Source organism: Vanellus vanellus, assembly GCF_965231255.1.
Source record: "Vanellus vanellus genome assembly, chromosome: 3".
Lineage (NCBI taxonomy): Eukaryota > Metazoa > Chordata > Aves > Charadriiformes > Charadriidae > Vanellus > Vanellus vanellus.
In genome coordinates, this window is record NC_138907.1 from 37,511,406 (window position 1) to 37,527,976 (window position 16,571).

The 16,571-nt window shown below is 38.2% G+C and overlaps 1 protein-coding gene across 1 annotated transcript in view; it reads right to left on the reverse strand.

Annotated features, from left to right (window-relative positions):
* BIRC6 (baculoviral IAP repeat containing 6) overlaps positions 1-16,571 on the reverse strand; it is a gene marked incomplete at its 5' end in the record, with an annotated part of 189,395 nt that overhangs the window by 59,744 nt on the left and 113,080 nt on the right. Inside the window, 5 exon segments of the mRNA XM_082481945.1 lie at positions 1,699-1,999; positions 6,415-6,611; positions 10,179-10,352; positions 12,261-12,428; positions 14,788-14,919. Of these exon segments, the coding sequence (XP_082338071.1) occupies positions 1,699-1,999; positions 6,415-6,611; positions 10,179-10,352; positions 12,261-12,428; positions 14,788-14,919 (972 nt within the window).

Here is a 16,571-nt window from a genome sequence, read left to right on the forward strand (position 1 = left end):
AGCCAAAAGTCCTCTGACTGGGATCTTCATAAATAAAACTGAACAACTCTGGAAAAAAGCCCAAGTGATAAACTTCCAGAACTGCAGGTATAGCCAAATGACAAAGAGACAAAAAAACCAAAAGAAAATCTAAAAATTTGCCCATGAGTTATTTTTGCAGACAACTGAATCCATGTTTAATCTCTAAGTCATGGATTTATAATTACAGCTCTTCATGTTATGCGAGAAAGTAGAGAGGCATATGAAAAGATATGCATTTCCAACAGAAATCAAAAATATTAATGCTTTATACAGAGAACTAATGTGGACTACTGTGTACAACTAATACCACATTTGGTAAAGAGTTGAATTCAGATGTTTGGCTTAGGGAAGGGAGAAATTGACTCTTTAGTCCAGCAAAAATAAAGGCTAAAAGGGAATACAATTCCTGTCAACAAATGCATCAGAGAAAGAAGAGTTACTTATGATGAGGAACAATGCTGGCACAATGATAAATGTACAAACTGCACAAACTGGATATAAATAAGTTTGGGCTGAAAATTAAAGCAGCCCCTACCTATCAGGAAAAAGATGTTCCAGAACTGTATTCCAATAGCAATAGTGGATGCACACACACAAAAAAAGAAAGCAACCCAAATTTTAAGGGTTTGAGTTGGGGGTTGTGTTTTTTTTTGTTTGTTTGTTTTGGTTGGTTTTTTTTTTTTTTTTGAATAGAGATACAAAATTGTTTCCAGTAGCAAAAATCTGAGGGACTGCATATCCATCAGTTAATTACTACTCAAATTAGGTGGGACTAAGCATCCAGACTGAATTTCTGTTATCCAGTTTATTCTTGTCTATTATCCTGTACCTAAGTACAAGAGAAATAAAAACAAACAGAAGGGAGAGTAAACAAAGACTCTTAGTCTCTCAGTTGGTCTTACAAGAGACATGTTGTCCACCACTCCATAGGCTGCTGAATAGAGACTAACTTCAGTTAATTGCTGCATAGAAAAACCAGCATTCTTTTCAAAAGTCATAATGAAAGGAAATGTCTTAAAAGTACTAAAACATCTTTCACATACACTCTTCCAGTTTTTCAAAACACAAAAATACAAATATTAGAACTATATGCAGAATTTCAGGTTTGGTTGCAAAGATAATGACTACAAATTGTCTCTCAGCTCATCTTTTCATTCATTGAAAAATACCCTATTTCTCCCTCTGAACTCACACCATTTAAGGTAGAGCTCCTGCTCAGCTAAGTTGATCACTATGATCTTCAGGTCTTTCCCTCCTTTTCTAAAACAGTATTATTCAACAGTTTATTCTACATCTGCTGTAGCTATGCTCCTATCCATATTATTCTGCATTTGGTTGCAGAATTATACGTTTTCTGAATTAGTTGAGCATACCCAGCTACTCAGATTGTTCTATCTGAGCACACTTTCATCTTGACACCGTCATTGTAAGTTTTATCAGCAGTTATTTTACAATTGCTCTGACATCTAGATGAGAACACTTGAATACTAATGACTGTGACAAAACTTTGCTAGATAGAATTTAATATTTAGGGACAACAGACTATCAAAGATGCCAGCAACACAGTTCTGCACAAATCAATTCTAACTTCCTGCTAAAAGCACTACAGCGTAAATAAATTTAAGTAAAATGATCTAGCCGTGGTCTACAAAGAAACATAGTAATTGCAGCACATACTTCCTTCACCATCATCTGTAACTCCCAACACCAATCTCAACAGACACTGAGCATGTTTCCGTTCTTTTAGCAGCACCTCAGCATAGCCCGGGAGACGAAGAAATAAACCAAAGGCAGCCAAAGAATGCGCAGGTATGGGAGACATAGTCTGAACTGTTGACTTAATCGGTGGAGGTTCTGCAGCAATTGTTTCTGGTGCTTCATACACCAATTCCCCCGATTGTTCAATGGTAACCCACTCAAACTGATCACTGTCCTTCTGCTTTTCCTGCGTGGTCGATGTAACCACTGGAGTGCTCACCTTAACCAACAAAAACAACAAAAAAAATGGTAGTCATTCAGTTAATCACTTAGGCAAAAATTTTATGTAAGTTAGGATCTAAAAGACACACAATCTTAATATAGTACCCCATTAAAAAGTCATAGGAAATACACTACCATTTACAGACACAGGGACCAGGCTAAATGGCTAAAAAGGGCATTACAGTTCTAGAAAGTCCCACCTACACAAGCAAGCAACTATATTTTGCCACCTAAAATCCTCAGTTAAAGACATGTTGCTTAAAATCTAGAGGAATAGAAGACATAAATTACACAGAAATAAACAATACAAAGATTAGTTTATATATACGACTGTTAAATAAGAAATGGACCTTTTAACATTAAACTGTGAACTCAAGAGGTTAATTATTAATTACACATTGCAAAAAGGAGAACAATTATAATACCTTCAAAAACTAAGAAGAAATTTAGGTATCTTAGCAGTCTTGTAGCAACTCGTGTACTCCTTTTGGGATTTTGATTGATTTGACAGTCTTTACTACTATTATGCTTTAACACAACAGTCTGTACTTCTATTTTATGAACTAACATCGTGCAGAGGACTAAGCAGCCAGGCATTATGACAGGAATCAAAGTTTAAGGGGGATAACAGTTGTACAATTCCCCAGGAAACAGTCATACACACAGTTAAAATGAAGGTATGACACAGTTAAAATGAAGGTATGACACAGTTAAAATGAAGGTATGACACCCAGGTCCCTCTCATAATTAAACATCACAGAAGCTTCAGGCTTTTATGCTATTCAGATGAACTTATGCAATCATATTTAAAATTTTATTATTTATCATCAGACTGCTCTAAACTGGAAAAGATTAATCTGAAAAGCCCTTGCAGACTTTATTCAGAATACCAAATTCTTAATTAAAAGTCAAAGCCACGTTTAGCTGCATTTATTCCAATCATCTACACATTAAGAGAACAATTAGGGAAATGTACAGAGTTTACAGAATCAGAAGTATCAGTGACTTAGAGAAATATAAAAGTAAAATTAAGGAATGAAGAGTCTGGAGAATTCATCAGTCTTCACTCTGAATCTTTTTGGTATTATTGTACTTAATTTGTTTTTACGGATCAAAGAGTTCTTATTCAGTATTTGAATCCAAACACGTATCTCAAGCTAAAAGACTGTGAAAAGGAAATAACTTGCCAGGACTATAGAAAAAGAAGGAAAAAAAGGGATGAAATTTCTCATGGTCTTAAGTTGCCTTTCATCTGTTGCAGAATCTCATGAATCGGTGTTCTTCAATACAGAGTACGTTACCTCTCTTGGATTTCAAAAATCAGCAATTGCTTATGTGAACACATTTCCTTAACTTTTAATTTTTGAACAGGCTTGGTATTAAACCTCTAAAACATCTTGGCAGAACCATTTACAAAGGGTTCATACTAATTACCTGGTCTCACTACAGGCTTCCTATGCCTGCCATAGTTTTTCAGTCAGGGTACTGAACAGCACCTTTCACTCATGATTAACTTAATTTCAAAGGGCATAAATATTTACAATCTTTCCTATTAGGAGTATCAGCCAAAAATTTAAAAAACATAATCACATGGAATCCGAATAATCTACAGGTTATTTTTTCCCTTTCTAATAAAGATTGTGTACCTAGAACAGCAGCCAAAGGAGTGATTCCACACTAAATGCCACTACTGACACTTTTGAAAAGCCTATCAGTGCCTCCAGAGAAAATCTATATGTACGTAAACAAACAAATGGCATATATATTATTCTATTTTAGCTATGTTATTTATTATTTTAAAGGTAATTAAGATTATAGTTATTCATAATAATAAATCTAACATAAAATTATATGATGTACTTTGAGAACTGAATTTCACTTAACCATAAAAAAAAACCTCTGAGGGTACATTCCCACTCCTACCAGTATGATGCCAATACCAGTAACAGATGCCCAGAGCCTGGAGAAGGGTCACAGTTCAAGAGGAGAGTGCCTGGAGAGCAGCACAAAGGAATTCCAGCCACTCCAGTCAGCTTCACTGGTGGCCCAACTTACATGCCTTTATGCAAACACACACAGCATGGGGAATGAACAAGAGGAGCTGGAGACGTGCACATGGCTGCAGGGCTATGATCTTATTGTCAACACAGAGATGTAGTGGGATGGCTCCTGTGACTGGAGTGTCAGAATAGAAGGATACAGCCTCTTCAGGAAGGACGGGCAGGGGATATAAGAAGGGGGTGCCGCCCTCTATGTCAATGATCAGCTGGAATGCACGGAGCTCTGCCTGGGGATGGACGAGGAGATGACCAAGAACTTATGGGTCAGAATTAAAGGAAGGGCAGGGACAGGTGACATGATAGTGGGGGTCTGCTACAGGCCACCTGACCGGGAAGACCAAGTGGATGAGGCCCTCTATAGACAGATAGGAGCAGCCTCAAGCTCACAAGCCCTGGTCCTCATGGGGGACTTCAACCACCCCAGTATCTGTTGGAGGGACAACACAGCAGGGCATAAGCAATCCATGAGGTTCCTGGAATGCATTGATAATTTCCTTCTCCACATGACAGAGAAGCCAATGAGGAGAAGTGCCATGGTGGACCTTGTTCTCACCAACAGTCCAGTAAAGCTCCCGCTGACTGGAAAAAGGGAAACATAACCCCCATTTTTAAAAAGGAAAAAAAGAAAGACCCAGGGAACTATAGGCCAGTCAGTCTCACCTCTGTGCCCAGCAAGACCATGGAGCAGATCCTCCTGGAAACTACACTAAGGCACACGGAAAATAGGGAGGTCATTGGTGACAGCCAACATAGCTTCACTAAGGGCAAACCATGCATGACAAATTTGGTGGCCTTCTATGACAGGGTACAGCATTGGTGGACAATGGAAAAACAACTGATGTCATCTACCTGGACTTGTGCAAAGCATTTGACACTGTCCCACATGATATCTCTAAATTGGAGAGACATGGATTTGACAGATGGACCACTAAGTGGATAAGGAATTGGCTGGACAGCTGCACTCAAAGGATTGCGGTCAACAGCTCGATGTCCAAGTGGCAAGCAATGACGAGTGGCGTTCTTCAGGGGTCAGTACTGGGACCAGTGCTGTTTAACATCTTTGTCAGCAACATGGACAGTGGGATTCAGTGCACCCTCAGCAAGTTTGCCGACAACACCAAGCTGTGTGGCGAGGTAGATCCACTGGAGGGGAGGGATGCCATCCAGAGGGACCTGGACAGGCTTGAGAGGTGGGCCTGTGCAAACCTCATGAAATTCAACAAGGCCAAGTGCAAGGTCCTGCATCTGAGTCAGGGCAATCGCAAGCACAAATACAGGCTGGGCAGAGAATGGATCAAGAGCAGCCCTGAGGAGAAGGACTTTGGGATGTTAGTAGATGAGAAGCTCTTCATGAGCCAGCAATGTGTGATCGCAGCCCATTAGGCCAACAGTATCCCAGGCTGCATCAGAAGACACGTGGTCAGCAGGTCAAAGGAGGTGATTCTGCCCTTCTACTCCGCTCTCATGAGACCCCACCTGGAGTACTGCGTCCAGCTTTAGGGCCCCCAACATAAGAAGGACATGGACCTGTTGGAGCAAGTCCAGAGGAGGGCCACAAAGATGATCAGGGGGCTGGAGCACTTCTCCTATGAGGGCAGGCTGAGAGAGTTGGGGTTGTTCATCCTGGAGAAGAGAAGGCTCCAGAGAGACCTTATAGCAGCCTTCCAGTACTCAAAGGGGGCCTACAGGAACGATGGGGAAAGACTCTTTATCAGGGAGTTTAGCAAAAGGCCGAGGGGGAATGGTTTTAAATTGAAAGAGGGGAGATTTAGATTAGATATTAGGAAGAAATTCTTTACTCTGAGGGTGGTGAGACACTGGAACAAGCTGCCCAGAGAAGCTGTGGATATGCCATCTCAGGAAGTGTTTAAGGCCAGGTTGGATGGGGCTTTGAGTAACCTGGTCTAGTGGAAGGTGTCTCTGCCCAGGGCAAGGGGGTTGGAACTAGATGATCTTTAAGGTCCCTTCCAACCTAAACCATTCTATAATTCTATGATTTATGCGAGCAATTAAATGATAACCAAGTACGGCTTTATAGTACCTCAGCAACTTCATGTTACTTCACACTCCGAGATATTTTATGAATTAACAGAAACGAAGCAAGCAGCGACACTGAAGTCGTGCATTTGTTCCACAAGGACACAGATACTCAAGTAGCCTATAATGTGTGTAGGGAAGCAGAATATATAGCTGGACTGGGCTGTGGAGTTATGCACTCACCTATTTTAAAGCAGCTTTCCCACATAACTCAGATCTCAAACTGAACCATAGAGAAATATGAGGAAAATACTGTCCTTAAACAAATAAACAAAACACTCTTAGCATGTTTTTCTACACTGACTTTTTCACTCACTTGCTGAATTACATCAGGATAAAGCATAGGGAGTCTCTCTGCAATGAGGGCCAATCCACCCATTCCTGCAAAAACTTGCAGTGGAGACTGAATGGGACAGGTTTCAAGAAGCGATTCATCTAGCACTGCATCCATACACTCATCCCCAGGACTGATGGCTTCATCTTCAGGGCAAGGTCCCAGTAAATCTGCATGTTCTACAACAACACAGGGGTAAAAGAAATTAATAAATCATCATTAATATTGTGTTATTTCTTCATCCTCACTTGCAAGTGTACTTCAAAGGTAGCAATTCTTTCTTAAGCAAAACCTGAGTCAAGAACCTGAAACGAATGAGTACAAGAGTATCAAAAGAAAATAAAAGTATTCGTGGTACCTTTCGCCAATGATGGCAGATCCATGTCTTAATTTGGGATTATTTGTACAGGGTTACATGTTAATTATTAGCATTTTATGTTTTATTAGAATTTGACCTATGCCTTCAAAATGTTGTTAACTTTGGAAATATGATATTTTTTAACACTGTCATCTAGGAGATAAGAGTAGGTTTGTTACTCTCCGATAAAGAGTTCATAGTTGAAGAACGGAAAGATAACTTTAATTAAATTAAGTCTTGCTTTTTCCTCAAAAATGCTGAATGTGAATTTTTTTTTTAGTTTGCCTTTTCCCATCATTTAACTCACCATCCATAAAATCCTATCACCTATCACTCACATCTCCTCTCTGTGAGGTGTCAAAATGCCCCTCTGCCAAAGCTGTGAAATTTAATTCTGTTCTTCCCCATAAAAAAGATCAAGATCTCTATTTTTAACTTTCTACTAGCCTCCATCCTCCCAGTTTATGACTGAGCACTGTAATATCTTGCACAATGGACAAAAACCTGATCATCGTATACAATGATGCACACAAGTTGTATATACAGAACCCTACCACAATTCTTTTTGCCTGAAAATTAACCCTCTGCTCATTACCACTGTCAAACTTCAAAGTGAATATTCAATTTATTTCATCTAAAGAATCTGTATTGCAGATTATATTGTTAAATTCTATAATGCACTGGGCCTCAAAACCTTCACAGCATACCCACATCAAAAGGCAGCATAGATCAAGTGGCGTCAGTATCTCTTCGCTGTGAGCAGTCTGACACCCAGCTGAAAATCCACGATTATACTTAAAATGTTTCTACACACACGCGATATCATTTATTATATACTTGTAAAAACACAGAAGTGCATTAAAGAATAATTTATGCAGTTACCAAAACTAACTTTAAAAAAATAAATTTAAGCATAGATACTTTATCTTTTAAAACCTTTACTTCCCTAATTTGAAAGCGAATAGGAAACAGCAGGTCTTTCCCCGTATTAATTCTCAACTTTTAAATGTGCAAGAAGCACCAGGTTACAAGGACCTCATAGATATGTTGTGGGAGGAGCACATTGCTATGGAGCAATGTGATCCAAGTATCAGATTTAATAAGCTCAAATCAGGGATATGTAGAAGTATGTACACCAATTCTCCTTAGCTCAGCCTGAAATACTATGAGAAACAGAAAAGGTCAATACACTTCCAAAGCAGGATAACCCTTTTAAGAAAGAGCCCAAGCATAACACTGAGTACCTACAGCTTTAATGTCTGCTGTTCGTATGGATACAGTCAGAAACCACCTCTGTGGAAGTTTTCCCTGTCACCACAGATAGTGGGTGAAGATGTCTGCAAACATGGTGTCTCAGCAAGGGACCATCTTCTGTCAGACGTGTGGAGGATGCCACCACGCTAGGCTGAACATGATTTACAGTTCAATTGCTTGCCATGACATGAATTGATCACACCATGAGAAAGGTTAGGTTTCCTTGATAAGGAATATTTCAAAATAAAGATTTTGAAGGAAGACTAGCTAAGACTAACTTCTGTTTTACACTGTTTTACAGTGTAAAAGGCTGTAAGCCTTCCCAAAGAAGTAAAACGAGGAAATAGACACACACAGATATTCAGATGTACAGAAAAATCACTAAGGCCAAACGCTTCTCTACAAAAGACACTTGAAAAATATGTTATCAGTGAGTAATGGTGTAGGCAGATCTTTTACTATGAGGGTAAATATAATGCTACTCCTTTCATATCTTAAATATTGTTGCAAGGAGTTACACTTAAGTGTGCTTCTCCAGTACTCGCTTTCGTTAAAATCTTATAATCCAATTTAAACCATTTCACCATCATGAATGTTCTACACGTTTTCAGTGAAGTCATGCACTTCAGCTATGGAGAACTGCTGGTCTCAAACAAAGGCACTGAAGCACACAGGAAAAAATATAAATAAATGACTTTTCCTTAAGTATAGTAGTAGTAAATGCAGCTCTGGAGACACCATGTGAAGCTACAGAAGTCTATCCACCACAGATTAAAAAAAAGTCTACCTTAAGCAGCAAGTAAGGAAATACTGATATATAAGAATGATTTCTATAGATACTAAAAACTAGTCATGAAAAAGCAGCAGCAGTAACCAGCAGTAACCTTTGTAACTGATGAGTGGTGATTGTGAAACATGAATGTAACTAATATTTTGCTGTCTAGCAGCATAGATCAGTGGATTTCTAATGACCAATTCAAATTTTCAAAAGTCTTAGTCTCAAGTTTAAAAAAAAAAGCCTTTTAACTTAAAGTTCAAAGAGGACCTTCATGTTTTCATATGCAACTCTACTACTAAACTGAGCCTCCTTTAATGATTTTTGAGTTTTAGTCAAATAGAAAAATATTTATTATACATTTAGAATTTAAATAAAACAGCAAAAAAACACAAAAATATTATTTGAAAGGGAAAGGCCTCCCCATAGTGTGTGAGATCTGTGTACCCAGGCATTACATGGAGTCATGAAATACTTAGACCAGACCAGATATCAAGACAACAGACTTCTTTCTTTTTCAACTCTTCTTTCTGTTTCTTATCTTTTCTAGAAGGAGATTGATCTACCAAGTGAACACTTTTCACAAGAAGGCCCTGTCTTAAAATAGCTGAATGATTAACTTTGTAATTCCATGCTGTGTCAGCAGGCTGGTGATAGCAGATCACCTTAGCTTAATTTCAAGGTCCCATTCCTCTAAGTCCTCCCCTAAAGGAATAATATTAAAATATGTCAAAACAGATTCCTGGGATACAGCTCTTGCTCCCCTCTGTCCCCCCTCAGAACTATGAGTAAGTAGATAGCAAGCAATTTGGAAAAAACATAGCAAGAAACAGACCATATTAGAAAATGTTAAAAATAATGTTTTTAAAAGCTAGAGTTACAAGGCCTGCTTAGATGGGCTTGAGAATAATTCCCATTTTCAAAGAAATATTTAAGTACCCAAGTTGTTGCAATAAAAAATTTCACAGGCTTCTATAACTCATATGGTTTCAAACAGCTCTTGCATTACTTAATCTGTCCTGATTATCAACACAAACACTTACTACAGAGAAGTGGTATTCATGTCAAGAAATAAAATGCATGGTATCTATACAATCATAATCATATCATATACAACACTATAATGAAAAAAGAAAAGTGAAAACATAACTATATTGGTGCATCTTACAGATACAATCTAAAGACAGGCAAGGAATTTGTTCCTTATCATGAACTTTAGCACTTGTAGAAAATGGCTTGGGAACATCACCCAAGAAAATACAGAAAACTGCTGTTTCTTACCAAGAAAATAAAAAACATTTTTTGTCCAGAATAAAAGTATTTAAAAAAGGAAGATACCAAAAAAGTAAGAACACTCACCTTTTTCTGTATGAAGACGTTTAAATGAGTCTGTTTTTGATAAGCTTGGATCTGAGATGACTTTGGAACCAAGCTTAACTGTCAAATCTATTGATCGGTATCCTTGAGGGAGTTTACGGTCATACAGCAGAGTCAAAAGCTGCGCAAGTGTCATTTCAGCAGGTAATGGTTGACCTAAACAACAATGGCATCGAGTCAGACAGAAAAATTATGATTGGGTTATTTTAACATACATGTCCAGGTGCTGTTCATTACTTGTACCACAGATGCCAAGTAGACTAAATATTACCTGACTCCAAACCAAGGCCTTAATTTTAACATTTGTTCTCTTGGGAAAAGGGGCCCCACCACTTTGGAACCAACTATCAAAGAGCTATGCCAACGTTTCCTAAGGCAGCTGTGTGCCGAGAGCCCAAGCACTTGGCATATTTAACAAATGGCTAAGGCTGTAATTTGATGTGCATTTTAAGCCTGTCCCCTACTATTAAACCCCACCCCTGCATCACATTTGAATTGTGGTGACATAAAGGTGTGCAAACATAAAGTGGAAAAAAGTGGAAACCAAAGAAACCTGCAATTCTTTTTCAGTCCTATGAGTCCCAAGCATACTCACTACTCTGGTTTCAGGACACAACTCAGCCAGAAGAAATGAATGGCATTGCCAGGAATGCTTTTCTCATCAGCAAGGCAGACATGAAATGCACATGCAATACAGCCCAAACTGATTACTGAAATCAAGATTTTGGCCACTCTGTTGTTTACAAATATGTTCTTCCCTGAAATTACAAGTTACTCTCAAGGCAAAACAATTTTTCCCTTATAACAAGTAGACTTACATATAAAGTGAAATGTTTTAGAGTGGGATCATACAATACACTTAGCATACCCACTTCACCTTGACTGTGCTTAATCAAGTAACACAAGTTCCAGGAAGGTCTTTAGTAGCAATCTGTTTCTTCAATGGAAGATGGTCTTAAGAAATGAAAATTAAAAATGCCTTCCCATTGTGCAAGTGAAGAAGTTTTCTGGCCCTTTTTTTCCATCACTGAATCTGCTTTCCCTGCCTTCTTTCTTTGTAACAACTGGCTGTTGCACAAGACGTGTGATCGACCAGATCACAAAAGCAGAACGGTCGACATTACCATTAGCAGACAGTGACCCTTTCCCAGCTAGATACTGAAACAGGCACTGAATTTTGATCTCCTTTCCAAAATAGTAGCATTAACAGTGTCAATTTTAGATATTTTAATCCAAGTATATGATCCCTCTAACAATTGCTAGAGGATAGCCTCAAAGCTAATAATTCGGTGTGTTAGTTTTTTATTGGGTGAAAATATCAGAAGTTTGCCACTTAATTCCATTAGCTAATTTCTTGGTTTTGTACTATGAAACAGATAAGAAGCTCTTCCACATAACATTAAAGTGTTTCACCCATGTTCTTGTTCTTTATCCCCGATCTAAGGTTAAGAATTCCAGTCACACCAATCTCTCTACAGGAGAGAGATCTCTCTCTATGCCCCAACGACAGCACTGCCACAAGCTCTGTCCTGATAGCTGATAAAGTGCAAGTACATATCTGCTACACATAAAACTTGACTAACTTCAGACATGCTGGTTTTGAAAACACACGTATTATGGAATTCAAGAATATTCCTGAACTGGTAAATCAACCTTCCAGAGAGCAATGCAAGCTGGCTGCCCACTCAGAACAGTAAAATAACAGGGCACAAATACTAGTTTAGTTCTGCCTTGCAGGTCAAAGAAAATGTGAGTCGCCTTACAAACCCACCCCCCTTTTATTTCTGAGTGAAAGTGGAAACATTTTTGAGATTTTGTTTAGGAACAAGGAACTAAACTTCAGGGAAGATCGGCATAATTCTTATTTTTGTCAAGCCACTATGATATAATGCTCCACTTCAAGTTGAAAGCTGTTACCCTACCCAGCTGTTACCCCACTCTACATTCAAGATGCTCAGTAGAAAGATAAAAGATGTCCATTAGCATTAAATCTACTTTCTGATGACATATCAGCCACTGAAAAAGACCATGATTTTTAAGTTTAAAAACAGTTATTAAAGTTACCTGGTAGAAGTTTATGGTATAGATGAAAGACTGGAACACTAATGGTCTTGCTGGAAGATTCTCCTCCTGAGGAAGAGGTACCTACTTTATCCGCCATCACTCTTCCTCGCCTTGATGGTGGACGTGGAGGTGTGGATGAAACAGCTCTTTTTGACTGAGACTTCAAACCTAGTACAGAAGTAAAAAATTCGAAGTCATTCTGGTATTTAGTAACTTCAGCTAGCCAAGATGCAATGTACTCACTATCTTCACCAATAGCAAAAAAAGTAAAACTTTTCAGCACTGGTAAATTAAATATCAGAACAGCATTAATGTATAAAATATATTTGGATATAATCCTGGCATTTTTACAGTTACAAGGCTGCACAACCTCCTGAGCCCCAAACATAAACCGAACCATAATGGTACTACATCATATCATCCATAAAAAAAAAAGGCAAAAAATATTCTGATTCTGCTCTTAAACTTAAAGCACCTGTCTAGCAAGACAGCACAGTAAATTTACTAAAGCACAGTAAAACTTTTTTTGGTTGTTTTTTTCAATTGAAAGCAAGAAAGGCAAAAATTTCTAAACTGACAGACATTCAGCAGGCAAACAATAGATAACGACCCCTTGTCTGGCCTATGAATGTGACTTCAGCTGCAGTACTGACAATAGCACATTTGATGAAAGGTGTCTTGAAACATGCTTAAAGTTGTCTAGGTGAAAACCTTTAAAGTAAGCACTACATGAAAATTAAAAGGCAGAATAGAACATAAAAGCTTCCTGATCTTATACAGCAAAACTGCCGTATTTTGGGACAGCTTAAGTTGACTTATGGTATGGTGAAATTATACTAGTATCATAAGCCCTTCTATGCAGGTGACAGATCAAGTTAAAAAGTCAGCAGGTCAATATACAAAGACTCATACAACTACTGCCCCATAATCAGCCAAGAGCAGCTGGAAAACTAACAACATCCATACCTGAAATGCTATAATACACTCTGGTTTCAGCTGATCAGCACGAGCAGCTATAATACGCACCACACTCTCCAATAATCTCAGTATACTAAACTAGCTTGTCTCGGGAATAACAGGCCCCAAATACCATCTCTACTCTCCATTAATTTTACCAATACGGAACAAGTTAAACACTGGCGGCATAAGGCTCTGAGGACACTAAGAAAACCCCAGAATATGTAAAAAGATAAAGACAAAAGAAGACAAGATTTCACAAACAGGTCATGAAAACAAATGCAAATGAATTAGGTTTACATTTAAACTGTTCTACCCAACTGGAAAAAATACAAGCAAAACAAAGTAAAAATGTAAGTCTGCTTCTTTCTAAACAGGGAATGGGCTATATCAGGCAGTATGATCAGAGATGCAACTGGGATGAGACATGGCTGACTATGTTATGCCGTATCTTCAAGCCTGGTATATTACTTTCTTCCCAGATTCTTTCTCCATGTTTTAACCCTTCACTTGGACCTATTAATATTTTAGATCTTACCAAAACATGTTTACCCTGTTGAAGTGGCACCTACTGCAAATATCTTTCCACATAAAGACACTGTAATTAAAAAATCAGCTGTGTTCCTTTAAATGTATACTAAGATCCATGAAAGTGCTGCCCTATTCAACACTTGATTTTAGAGTTATATCTACATCTAAGAACCTGAAATAAAAAGCTTAAGAAATATTGGTGTCAGAAGTCAAAGGAAATCAGCATCTCTTCTTCATGCTTGACGAAGTGTAAATGAAATTGAGGTAGCTCAATGAAGGCAGAAAGCTAGATAGGAAAAGGGTACTTGGAAGTTCACTAATATGTCTCTTACACGCACACCAGAACTTCAAACCGAAAGACTAACGACCTCCACAGCCATCATCTGAACTGTAATCTTCTTGTACCACTGCAAAATTACTACATACAATCTATAACCTCCACAGCAGTTTTGGAGAAGAAGGGTTTACATGAATGATTTCAGAAGGATCTTCACATTAGCTTTTAGAAGGCAAATGCTTTGGAAGAAAATCCTGTATTCGTGGTTTCCAAGTGGAATAATATGGTTTTATGCTTACATCTCCATCTGACAGCTTTTAGCAGAGTGCCACCAGTTGTTATGCAAAGTACATGAATCCTTTTATTTCCAAAGCACCTTGTGGGAGCAGGTGATCAAACTGATGCACCAGCCACTGCAAAAAGGTAGAGGTAGTAACACCCATACCACAGTAATAATTGTCATATAATCCAAGCTCCAGGTATGTCTCTACAAAATCCCGTAAAACGCGCTAGCAACAGCATCCACAACAAATCACTGGCACACACACTTAGGTACAAACTTGCCAAAGTACAAAATCCGTTAGAGGCAGCGGTTCTACCAGGAACCAGTCTTTGCTGCCTAACAGCCAGTTAGACTAATTGGGCACTACAGTTTTTCTAACCAGTGCTAGTCATAAAAAGAATTGTTGGTACATATGATTTCCTCTCCCCCACAATGTCTAAAAGATCCATTTTTCAGAAGGTGGAAGAAAAAAACCATACCAGAAGCAACAACAACACTATAATTGTCCTGAAATCCATTTTCTGCTTTAACTTTTTCTTTCTCTTCATAATTCTTTTTTTCTTTATCTTCCTTCTGTTCATTAATTAGCTTAGCTGTGATACTAGGTGTATCTATACAGGGAGAAAAAAAGAGGAGAGAAAGGTATTTAGATATCAAGTTGATTTTGTTACAGTTTCTAGGCTGTTAACAAGGCTATTCTCAATTTAGCGGCTTAGAGTTCCATCCCAGGCAGTAATAGTCTCGTAAATATCCATGAATTAAGGTATCATGATAATTCTGGTCCCCTCTTCCCCCCAAAATCTGTCCTCTAACAATTTAAAACTGTAACAACTTAAAACCATGACCTGATGAGTCAAGTGTATTCATGTTAAAGCACCACTGCAACTAACCAAAAATGAGATTAAGCAAAATAAACAAAAAGAAAACCAAAAAAACCACCAATCAAAACAAAACACTAAAAAATCCCAACAAAACAACAACAAAAATCCAAAACTTTTTTTAAGGACACCTGCAGACTTATTTAAATAAATTGTTGTATTTAGGTCTAGGTGTCTAGTGTTATATACTGACTCGATTTCAGAACTAGCAAGTATGATTGTTCCTTTGAAATTTGGAAGATGTCTAAAATACATTACACACCCAAACCTTGTGCTGTTTGCTTAAGTGAACGTTATTAGATTTCTACAGTTCAACCTTTTTGGTTACAACCGTTAGCGTAGATCACAATTATCAGCAAGCAACCATTAAATCATTGATTACTGGTGATAATGAATCATGTCACACCTTGTAAGGTACAACACTGGCACTAAAATGGCCAAATAATTCTCTAATTGCTTATGAGTAGCAACTTGTTCCCCATAGCCACAACAGCCTTAAGCTATGGCCACAGACTCAAGACCTAGAAGTACCATCCAGTTACCTTCAACTGTGTATCACCTGTGGGCGAGGTGCTGAGAGAGATATGGTTTGACCTGCTTGGAAATATATTATGATTTGTGCCTGAAGACATTGGTTATGTCTGCCTTAGAAAGTAGTGCAGGCCAAAATAAGATAGAGAGTGTGAAACTGCTGCTACTCAGGACCCAACATTCACAGACGTGCTATATATATTTATTTTAGACTGTGTTGGCTATTTTAATAATTCTTCTTATTATTATTATTAAACTTCAGAGTTGCTCTAGTTTGGTCCCATGGACTGAATGCCCATATATATTGCTGAAGAATTTAAAAGTCATTAATAAAATTATTAAGGAAGCTTAAGCAACTGTATTTTTAGTACTCGGGTAATACCCAGATTCGCTGTTCAACTTTCCTGACCAGCCAAGACCAGTAACTTAAGACTAAGGTGAATGAAATACAAAACAACTGGTACTCATCCTAGACAATCCTATCTGCAGTGATACAGAACACTTTCTTCCTACGGTAAAGGGATGCGAGTAGCAGACTTAGCAATGTTTTAGACACACTCCCTCCCCCCCTTTATTTTTAAAGGCTAGGAGAAAAAGTATAAAATGAATATGCTTATTGTGATTTATTTTTGCAGAAAATATGACATGATGAATTTGAGAGATTAAGAGCATAGTTAAGAAAAAAGAAGTTAAGCCAAGGGACTTGGCCAAGCCTCTGACACAGGATCTTCACGACCTCCTACTGTTGCAGTGGTGGCAGTACTTTTCTTCCTTTCCACCCCCAGTCCATCCCTTCTCTCTCCCTGTCACCCCAAACACACAGTTTACTCCTCATATATTCGAGTCTTCTTTAT